Source organism: Branchiostoma floridae, chromosome 4, assembly GCF_000003815.2.
Source record: "Branchiostoma floridae strain S238N-H82 chromosome 4, Bfl_VNyyK, whole genome shotgun sequence".
In the NCBI taxonomy this organism is placed as follows: domain Eukaryota; kingdom Metazoa; phylum Chordata; class Leptocardii; order Amphioxiformes; family Branchiostomatidae; genus Branchiostoma; species Branchiostoma floridae.
Window position 1 is genome coordinate 32724450 of NC_049982.1, and position 11166 is coordinate 32735615.

Consider the following 11166-nt stretch of genomic DNA (forward strand, 5'->3'; position numbering starts at 1 on the left):
AACTCGGCCGAGCTGAATTCTTGATTTGTAAAGGGGGCTGAAGCCAGCTTCACTCCTCTGCCAGCTTTTGATACTATCTAATGCTACCGTAGGATCTGCTTGGAGATTACTGGACATGGGGGTCTGTCAGGAACTGCTGTGAGGCCAGGAAAAGCATATATCTGGTGTGCTGAATTTTTACTTCTCAACGAACCTTCTATCAGATGTCAAGTATTAATCCTTATACAAATATGTACCAAAATTCAGATCAATGTGATCATTACTTGGGGGCCACAATCATTAACGTTAGGTAAGGGAGAACGAAAAAAAACGTGGACAATTGAGCTGCGACCTGAGGTGTGCGGGTCAACTTGTGCTACTGGAAGTCCATTTCTTTTTGCATAAAATAGGAGGAGAATCATTATCAAACATCTCGACATGTCTTTTGTTAATCACAAACAATTTACGGCATGGGGAACTCGACCCACACATGTCTGATCACAGTTCACCCTTGTTTTTTTCTAAAACAACGTATTCCTGGAAAGCAATGACCGCAATGATTTGAAATTTATTAGGATATTGATAAAAGGCTTCCTACTATAAATTTGTGCCTCGAAATCTGAGTTGTGCTTATTATGTATTATCTATTATGAGGCCGATAGCTTATTGATCACCCCTCGTATCTCAGCGGTCTCTCAGCAAGCTCTTAGTGATATACACGAATCTTATAACGACTTCAATGATCATTGGTTAATACCGACAATTCCGAAATTTTTCAACTGTTTCAAAGGTCTTTCGTTGATGTTTTTAATTTGTTTCTACACCACGCTGTTTTAGGAAAGGGCTGTCAACTTGTGATTAAATACGGATGGGAGGCCCCAAATCAAAATATTTCCTTGGAATTTTGACTCAAAACCAATACGAGCCAAAAACAATCAAACTATCTTGAATTATAGGTACAATCAAGCACACACAAACAAAACCGCAACCAATCACCCCGCTGGAGGTCAACTTACTAGTACTTCTTTGAGGTTAGAATACATGTCTAACATACGGTACGAACTAGGGGTGGGTACCGGTAAAGAAAATTCAGGTCCAGGTCCGGTTCAGGTCCAGAGTATCAGGTCCAGGTCCGGACCTAAACCTGGACTTGATTCAGTATGTCAAAACTTGTGAATGGATAATACTCAAAACAATGGTCCATTTCGCTACAAAGAAATTTGTTGTGTGTAGTATTTGACTCTTACTGTCTTTAAAATCCTGCAAAGTTAACTGCCTCTGTACGATTGACTGTAAAAGTTGGCAGAAATCAATAAAGACTCTATTCTACTTTACTCTTGTTAATTTCCTCGACCTGTAGGGACAAAAACGTCTGAATGCCTGATCATATAATCAGTTCATTTTCCTAACGGTCCAACATCCGGTTCAAGGAATTTTTTCAGGTCCGGTTTTTCTGGACCGGTCCAATAAGAAAAACCGGTTTTTGTACCGGTACACCGTACCGGTACCCAGCCCTAGTACGAACTGAATTCGTCCACCAGTAAGATCTCCTGCAGCAGTTCTGCTGGTGTGTTTCAATGAATGTCTAACATACGGTACGAACTGAAGTCGTCCACCAGTAAGATCTCCTGCAGCAGTTCTGCTGGTGTGTTTCAATGAATGTCTAACATACGGTACGAACTGAAGTCGTCCACCAGTAAGATCTCCTGCAGCAGTTCTGCTGGTGTGTTTCAATGAATGTCTAACATACGGTACGAACTGAAGTCGTCCACCAGTAAGATCTCCTGCAGCAGTTCTGCTGGTGTGTTTCAATGAATGTCTAACATACGGTACGAACTGAAGTCATCCACCAGTAAGATCTCCTGCAGCAGTTCTGCTGGTGTGTTTCAATGAATGTCTAACATACGGTACGAACTGAAGTCGTCCACCAGTAAGATCTCCTGCAGCAGTTCTGCTGGTGTGTTTCAATGAATGTCTAACATACGGTACGAACTGAAGTCGTCCACCAGTAAGATCTCCTGCAGCAGTTCTGCTGGTGTGTTTCAATGAATGTCTAACATACGGTACGAACTGAAGTCGTCCACCAGTAAGATCTCCTGCAGCAGTTCTGCTGGTGTGTTTCAATGAATGTCTAACATACGGTACGAACTGAAGTCGTCCACCAGTAAGATCTCCTGCAGCAGTTCTGCTGGTGTGTTTCAATGAATGTCTAACATACGGTACGAACTGAAGTCGTCCACCAGTAAGATCTCCTGCAGCAGTTCTGCTGGTGTGTTTCAATGAATGTCTAACATACGGTACGAATTGAAGTCGTCCACCAGTAAGATCTCCTGCAGCAGTTCTGCTGGTGTGTTTGAATGTCTAACATACGGTACGAACTGAAGTCGTCCACCAGTAAGATCTCCTGCAGCAGTTCTGCTGGTGTGTTTCAATGAATGTCTAACATACGGTACGAACTGAAGTCGTCCACCAGTAAGATCTCCTGCAGCAGTTCCGCTGGTGTGTTCTCCAGTACGCTGTACACCGTGCGGAGAAGGGTGGACAGGGCCTCGTTATGGAACACGATGATGACACTAGTTGACGGCAAAGGCTGGAAGTACGCTTTCTCCCTGCAACTAAAATTTGGTATCAGTGAACCTTGCTGCGTTTGGTATACAATGTTCTAGCCTGGTTACCAAACCCCAGCCCGATCTCAAGTATCTATCGTGCAGGGGTCTGGCAGGATGGCATAGGCCGGGTTCTCAATTTTGCACCTTATAGTGGGCAAAAAACTCCACCAATAGAACAGCAGCAGGATCAGCAGGAGGTACTACACCCCTACCATGATTGGTTAATGACCCCCAACTGTATTTTTTGAATCCATAACAGTGGCCACCAAATACCTGATTCGCTACTGTGATAGCCTACTGACCAACTGTGGTGTGTTGTAGCTGGCTACCTGTGGCGTGAGTGGTCATAAATCCTAGGTTCTCCTCCCTCTGAGCAAGGGCCTTCGAGAACATTTCTACAGCCATCCTGCCAGACCCCAACACAAAAGAAATTTTTGAGGTTGGGGTATGGTATCCAGGCTAACAATGTTCTGCATGTTTAGTCATTTATAACACACACCGCGCAACTGGGATTTATTATTGAAGGATATCTAGTGCTTTGAAGCAGTTAAAACTGTCCATCTGTACTGTACGCTATCATCATTTTGGAAGTATGATATCAATATATTATCGAAAAGATACTTACGATTGATGCCTTAGGTCTTGTAAGGTCCTGTGTACAGAGATCATGTCACTGACGTACTGGTTAAAAGCGTATTTCTCATAACCTTCAGCAACAAGTCTCATTTCTTCGTCTGTCTGAGGTGAGAAGTACACTCCTGTTCCCAGTTTACCCGGGAGGATCCGGTTCACATCATGGGGTCGGGCAAGGGCCGTTGACAAGTTGACAGGTTTTCTCGGAATATCATGCTTAATGAAGAAAAAAATAAGTAGCGTAAATATCTTGGTCGTCATAAAACAATTATTTTACAAATTTGCAAACACTTTCATAATCTTAGGGTATACGCTAAGTTTGTTAACTATGACGTTGAGAAATAGTCGAGGTTTCATAAATTGTGTACATTCTGTACCAACTCCTGTTCGAAATACAAAATCCTATGTTCGGTAAATGCAAAAACCATCGTATCTAGTAAATAGACACTTGATACAATGAACGTGAACAAAGAATGGTAAAGGTGGGGTCACACATGCGTATATATTCAAGTCCGTTTGAGGTGCGTATGGAGCTCTTAGTCTCTACCAGGCTCCACAGGTCGCGGGAAAAATAGTACACATCGGACAATTATAGATATATAACATGCCAGATGTATTAGCTGACCGAGAAGTATGGTTAGCGACCCAGCTAACTCGTCTGACATGTTACCTGTTAACGTTTGTCCAATTTCTATTATTTTTCCAACGACTTGTGAGGCCTGGGGGAGGTAAATACTCCCATGCGCGCCTCATACGGACTTAAATATATACGCAGGTGTGACCCCACCTTAAGGATGAATGTATCCAGTTATATAATGACTAACTTTTTTTAACGAAATGTACAATTATTGCATTTAGAACCTAGCAAATTGATGCTGCATACCATGCACGTGGTACGTGAGTAAAGCATAGCAAAGCACCGTTGTATTTCCTATTTAGATAATAGACACTGGATAAATGGAACGTTACAATTAGACAGCTAAGCTACATACCGTGCATCGCATTTAGTATAGGTATTGGGCAATGTAGAACCTGACTTAATCATAGGAGATTAGCGTACCATTTCTTTGTTCTCCCATTGTTATACAGTGTATAACTGTATTTAATATCAAGCAGATGGGCACTGCATACAATGGTATGTGCCCCTATAACATAGTAAAAGAATATCTTCTTCAGGCAAAAACAGTTAACATATATTGAGATAACTCACCTTTTGATAAGCAAAGCGCACATTTTGATCCATGACTTCACGTGATCTACTGTCGTCCAAAGCCGTCAGCGTAAACACGATAAAAACAAACATCAGCCACAGCACAGACAACATGGTGATGTAGAGAACAAACGGCCTCAACTTTGGCGAACGTTTCTCCATGGTTGTAGTGGGGCCTGCTGTAACTGTTTGTGATATGTTTGTAATGTTGCAACACTGTGTGTTGACGGGAACTCAATCCTCTGTTCCCCCGGGGTGTCTTCTCACAGATCGGCCAGATGGCGCTATTAGGTAACAGCACGGCTGGTGTTTAGATCGATTTTGTATCACCTAATTGTATTTCCCGTGAGAAACGACAAATTTAGACGGACACAGCTGTTTGCATCAAAGTTAATCGCAGTGTACTTGTTTTCGGACATCTACAGATATTTTGACTCTCTTAAGTTTACAAGTCTGTTCTGGTTCTTTGTGTATCAGTGTACATGTGCCTGGACATTTTCCAAACTCATTGTGGAATCGAACGTTAACGCGTTACCAATGTCAAAATATGAACCTCTCACTTACCGCAACAACGTTCAAATCCATCGTTGGGAATCCCCAAAAAGAGACTATTCACGACACAAAAAGAAATAAGATTTCCATTTCACGAAAACAAGCGATAAACTCACAAAAACAAGCGATTAACTTCCCACTTTGGACGGGGAGCTCGGGAGATTTCAAACTGTCCTTCTTCTATCTCTGCCAAGAATGATTCAGCGTTCTAATCTCTGAACGCTGATTGGTTGTTCGAAGAGAACTTCGGTTTAATGCTTAGCCCCTATAACATTGGGCCAAAACAAAATATATCGGCCGTCACGTCCGGCCTAAATTTTTATATAGTACATACATGTGAGTGCGCGCACACACACATACACACACACACACACACACACACACACACACATACACACACACACACACACACACACGAAGCACACTAATTCAAAACATAAACTCAAAATATCAATCCGAAAAAAACGATTAATGAAAGGTCGAGAGAGCCAGTTTAGCGTTCCACAAAGCTGGGACTATTGGCGTACGAGGGGTGATCATAAGTTGTCGGTCTTACCCTGAAATGAATAAGGACAACTTAGATTTCGAAGAATAGATGTTGTTGTGTGTGAGTCAAACCCCCCTACAAATTTGTTAAATGGTAGGGCCCAAGGCGGGGCAGATAGGGAGGACAGCTGGACAGGTAATCTCCAAGCAGATCCTACAATGGCATGAGATAGTACCAAGGAGATAGCCAGCCAGGAGGTGTACATTTGCCATATAGTCGCTCGTAAAATCATTAGCACATGGCCACAGGGAGGGGTAGCAACACCATTGTTGGATAGAAATGCTCCTCCCTGTTTCAGTGGAGGCAGATCCCCGGTAGCAAAACACACTCCTAAGCCAGCTTCACTCCTCTGCCAGCTTTTGATACTATCTAATGCTACCGTAGGATCTGCTTGGAGATTACTGGACAGCGGGGTCTGTCAGGAACTGCTGTGAGGCCAGGAAAAGCATATATCTGGTGTGCTGAATTTTTACTTCTCAACGAACCTTCTATTAGATGTCAAGTATAAATTCTTATATAAACATGTACCAAAATTCAGATCAATGTGATCATTACTTGGGGGCCACAACCATTAACGTTAGGTAAGGGAGAACGAAAAAAAAAAACGTGTACAATTGAGCTGCGACCTGAGGTGTGTGCGAGTCAACTTGTGCTCCTGGAAGTCCATTTCTTTTTGCATAAAATAGGAGGAGAATCATTATCAGACATCTCGACATGTCTTTTGTTAATCACAAACAATTTACGGCATGGGGAACCCGACCCACACATGTCTGATCACAGTTCAGCCTTGTTTTTGGCGACGCCTCAGGGGCGGAGGCATTCTACAGTATTACGATTGCTTTGAAAATATTCCAAAAATTGCACGAATGCATTCCCTAGGGAATTTATTTTGAGGTAGCCTTTGCCTGTTTGGTCTTTTATCGGAACAGAAACGACCTTTGTTTCTTGGTATCTAAAGTCACATGTATCGTTTCGGGTGATTTGCTTCTTTCAGGACAAAAAAAAAAACATTGTCATAATCAATGTTTTAAGTACCTTTTTTGTTTCTGGCAAATGAGAGTTATGTGTTAACATGACAACTCTCTATCCCTCTTTTGGTGTTATTTGAGAGAAATAGGAACGCTATATTAAAGATTTAATGTTTCAAATTCGTTTTTTTCCACCTGTGAACACAATCATATTTTGAATTTACTAGATCTAATTTGAAACAATGGTTATTTTCAAGATGTTTGTACAAAGCAGAAAAGGCCATGACTGTACACATTGAAATTAAGAAACTACTCATTTGCAAGACAACCAATCCACACAATTATCTATACCTTTATTTCATCAACGTACACATCAAACATACTTTTATTACATCTGAAGACACAAATAGATTCACTATATAAAGCTTGCAGAACAGGACATTTTTTTTGCTTTATAACTTTGGATGTTTGTCTATAACGCGAATCTTGGTACTACATTCAAGGAGAAACTCTCTGTTTTGTATTTCTGTCAATCTTGTAACAAGTTGTATGCATGGCTATTAGTACCACAGAACCAGTCCTGGAACTATAGACTGATTGTCAAGATTACATATACATTGGTTCCCGTTTTGCTGAGGTGATAGACTAGTAGGTTGTATTTTAAAGCTGTTGTTGCTGGTCATCTGACTGCCGTCCAAGTTGAGGTCTTTCTTGTGACTGTTGTCGATACTGTCATGTAGAGCTGTAAGAAACAATGTAGAACAGGTTAGTTATAGCTTAACACATGTTGGGAAACCCGATCTCATACTCCCATGAAAACGCTGATAATATGTCAAAATATATGAATCCCTGTGGGTTCTTTAAGATGGTTTAGTTGTCAAATGTCTTTTTTCACATGATACCCAAGCTAATTAATTAACCAGAACCCCCGCATCCAATTATAGGTTCGGTCTGGTTTTCAATACCCCCAATATTGGTGACTGGTCTTCCACTTGAGCCGTAGGGTCTGGTTGAGTCATCCTTCTATCATCATTCTTATGCTGTAACTCCTTGTGAGAAAAAAAGACAGATGTTGAATCACTCCAAACTTTGGTTTTACAGTAGTTTTATGCATTTGCATTCATTTGTTGTCGGGGCATGATTGGAATTAATATTGTGTGACTTCAGTAAAAAGACGTGCCTGCAGCTGTTTGATTTTTTTCAGGCTGCGTTTGTGGAAAGGTAGGGGAGGATTCTCTGTGGATTTTGAAGACAGATGATCGTGCGTGGGCTAACAGAGAACAAAGGATCTTTCTTTCCCCCTTCCTCTTGAAAGGAAGACATTTCCCGTCCCTATAGCTACAGAAAACGTTTTTTCTATCCTCTTGAGTTAGACTTGACACAAATAAATTTGCTGACCCGATAGCTACAGAGAACAAAGGGTTTTTTCTATCCTCTTGAGTTTGATTTGACACAAAGACATTTGCTGACCCGATAGCTACAGAGAACAAAGGTTTTTTTTTCTATCATCTTAAGTTTGACTTGACGCAAAGAAATTTGCTGACCCGATAGCTACAGAGAACAAAGGTTTTTTCTATCCTCTTAAGTTTGACTTGACACAAAGAAATTTGCTGACCCGATAGCTACAGAGAACAAAGGTTTTTCCCATCCTCTTGAGTTTGACATGACACAAAGACATTTCCCGTCCCGATAGCTACAGAGAACAAAGGTTTTTTCTATCCTCTTGAGTTTGACTTGACACAGAAATTTCCCGTACCGATAGCTACAGAGAACAAAGGTTTTTCCCATCCTCTTGAGTTTGACATGACACAAAGACATTTCCCGTCCCGATAGCTACAGAGAACAAAGGTTTTCTCCATCCTCTTGAGTTTGACTTGACACAAAGAAATTTGCTGACCCGATAGCTACAGAGAACAAAGGTTTTTTTTTCTATCCTCTTGAGTTTGACTGGACACAAAGAAATGTGCTGCACCGGTACCAATAGCTACAGAGAACAAAGGTTTTTTTTTTCTATCCTCTTAAGTTTGACTTGACACAAAGAAATTCGCTGCACCGATAGCTACAGAGAACAAAGGTTTTTTCTATCCTCTTGAGTTTGACATGACACAAAGACATTTCCCGTACCGATAGCTACAGAGAACAAAGGTTTTTTCTATCCTCTTAAGTTTGACTTGACACAAAGAAATTTCCCGTACCGACAGCTACAGAGAACAAAGGTTTTTTCTATCCTCTTAAGTTTGACTTGACACAAAGAAATTTGCTGACCCGATAGCTACAGAGAACAAAGGTTTTTTCTATCCTCTTAAGTTTGACATGACACAAAGACATTTCCCGTACCGATAGCTACAGAGAACAAAGGTTTTTTCTATCCTCTTAAGTTTGACATGACACAAATTTAAAGACATTTCCCGTACCGATAGATACAGAGAACAAAGGTTTTTTTCTATCCTCTTAAGTTTGACTTGACACAAAGAAATTTGCTGACCCGATAGCTACAGAGAACAAAGGTTTTTTCTATCCTCTTAAGTTTGACATGACACAAAGACATTTCCCGTACCGACAGCTACAGAGAACAAAGGTTTTTTCTATCCTCTTAAGTTTGACTTGACACAAAGAAATTTGCTGCACCGATAGCTACAGCGAACAAAGGTTTTTTTCTATCCTCTTAAGTTTGACTGGACACAAAGAAATTTGCTGCACCGATAGGTACAGAGAACAAAGGTTTTTCCCATCCTCTTAAGTTTGACTTGACACAAAGACATTTCCCGTCCCGGTAGCTACAGAGAACAAAGGTTTTTCTATCCTCTTAATTTTGACTTGACACAAAGAAATTTGCTGACCCGATAGCTACAGAGAACAAAGGTTTTTCTATCCTCTTAATTTTGACTTGACACAAAGACATTTTCTGACCCGATAGCTACAGAGAACAAAGGTTTTTTTTCTATCCCAATGAGTTTGATTTGACAGAAAGACATTTCGTACAAGAGCTGCGGGAAACTAACTACGATGCGCCCAGGCTAGTTGAGCTGTTTAGAAATATCCATATAATAAAATACTTCGGACGGCCACAGAAAACACATGATCACTCACCTTTTATATATTTTCTCCGTCGGACCTCCGCACGCCTGCCTCTTTGCCTTTCTGCTACCTACTGTACTTCTGAATAAGGAAAAATACAGTGGATAACAGAGGGGCATTTTCCAACACGTCCACTCATCCCCACTCCAGTGTCTTCAATGATGGTCAAAATGATGAGATCTCCAGAATGGTCAGCTGATATCCTGAGAATGTGCTCGATTGGTCGACCGCCGATACATCACGTGGAGGCCCGCCTCTTGTAATTAATCTTTTTTTGTCTCTTGTTCCGCCCCGTTGGAGGGTCTCCGCCTCCTGTTGTGGGATAGTCTCCGACTCCTGGGGGCGGGGCTGTCATAAATCTGCAGCTGTCTAACTCCAGATGGAACGACTAATGTGTTTAGCATTGGCTCTGACGTTCTTCAAGGGGACCCTCTTGACATGTTTTTATTCAGGTGTTCTATCTCAGACACTGAAGGCTTTACCGTACGCAGTCGTCATAGCCGTCACTACCCTGTCGAGTCCTTGCTGACATTGACTTTGCAGACGACATAACCCTTCTCGAAAACTCTATCCACTTCGCACAAATTCTGCTAAACAGTATAAGTGTAGGAGGCATGTCAGGCCATCGTCCCTAATTAAAACCGTTCAAAACAAACTACATGCATCTGAGCCCTTCATCTCCGCGGCAACAAATTGCATTTGACAGGTCTGAAATTGAGCGTGTAGTCGACTGCAAGAATCTGGTTGTTTTTTCTGGTAAAGAGATAGATGCATGTGTAGAGTAAGGGTTGTCTAAGCTTGTAGTTCTTTCATTTTCCTACAAAAATATCACACTGTGAAAAAATATGGAAGCACCTATCAGGAAGCAAACAGAAACCTGTTAAAAACTACTCTACTTTACAATTCTAAGTCATTGGCCTTGGGTGCAGTCATTAGTAAGAAACGGCACCTACACAACAGTGCTACAAATAGTGTACAACGTATAATGAAAACGGTGAAACATCCCAGGTTTACCGCTGATAAACGGCAGCCTCCATGCTCGTTAGTTTACCTATATGTCACTGACACACTTCGCCACTTGCCACTATGTCGTTTATGATCCGGCACGTTCTCAGGAACAGCTCAATCTCAGGACCGGTGTTTATTATCTCAACTCCCTTGTTTGGATCTCTTGACATTGGCATGCTATGGTCTTGATTGATTTCTTTGTGGCAAATAGCTTGTTTCATTATAGTTTGGATGCCGCCATTACAGGGGTACCTAAGTATTCATACGATCCTTACGAAAAACATACGATCCACTACTAAGAAAAATTCGATCCTTAAGCTAATTAAGGGCACAACCCGCCATACGTGCAAATGCGTGCTGTCTACGTGCAAAAACGTGGGCAATCTTTTGGGATACGTAACGTAAGTGGTCAGTACCGCCTCCGTACCAAATCGTACGGAATCCAACGGATTTGGGAGCACGCATACACGCCGTAGCACTTTACGTGCATGCAAAACTTTCTCTGCTATTCGGGCTGCGGATTGACTCCCGTACGAGCCAGTACGGGTGACGCGCGTGCCCTGTACAGCCAATGCGAGTGAG

At 41.6% G+C, this 11166-nt stretch overlaps 1 protein-coding gene across 1 annotated transcript in view; it reads right to left on the minus strand.

The window, feature by feature from the left end:
• LOC118412802 (polypeptide N-acetylgalactosaminyltransferase 6-like) overlaps positions 1-4794 on the minus strand; it is a 10865-nt gene extending 6071 nt beyond the window's left edge. Inside the window, exons 1-3 of the mRNA XM_035815830.1 lie at positions 4432-4794; positions 3214-3437; positions 2428-2594 (exon numbers count right to left, since the gene is read on the minus strand). Of these exons, the coding sequence (XP_035671723.1) occupies positions 2428-2594; positions 3214-3437; positions 4432-4593 (553 nt within the window). The 5' untranslated portion in view covers positions 4594-4794. The remainder of the gene's footprint in view (positions 1-2427; positions 2595-3213; positions 3438-4431) is intronic.
• Between the last annotated feature and the right edge of the window lie 6372 nt (positions 4795-11166).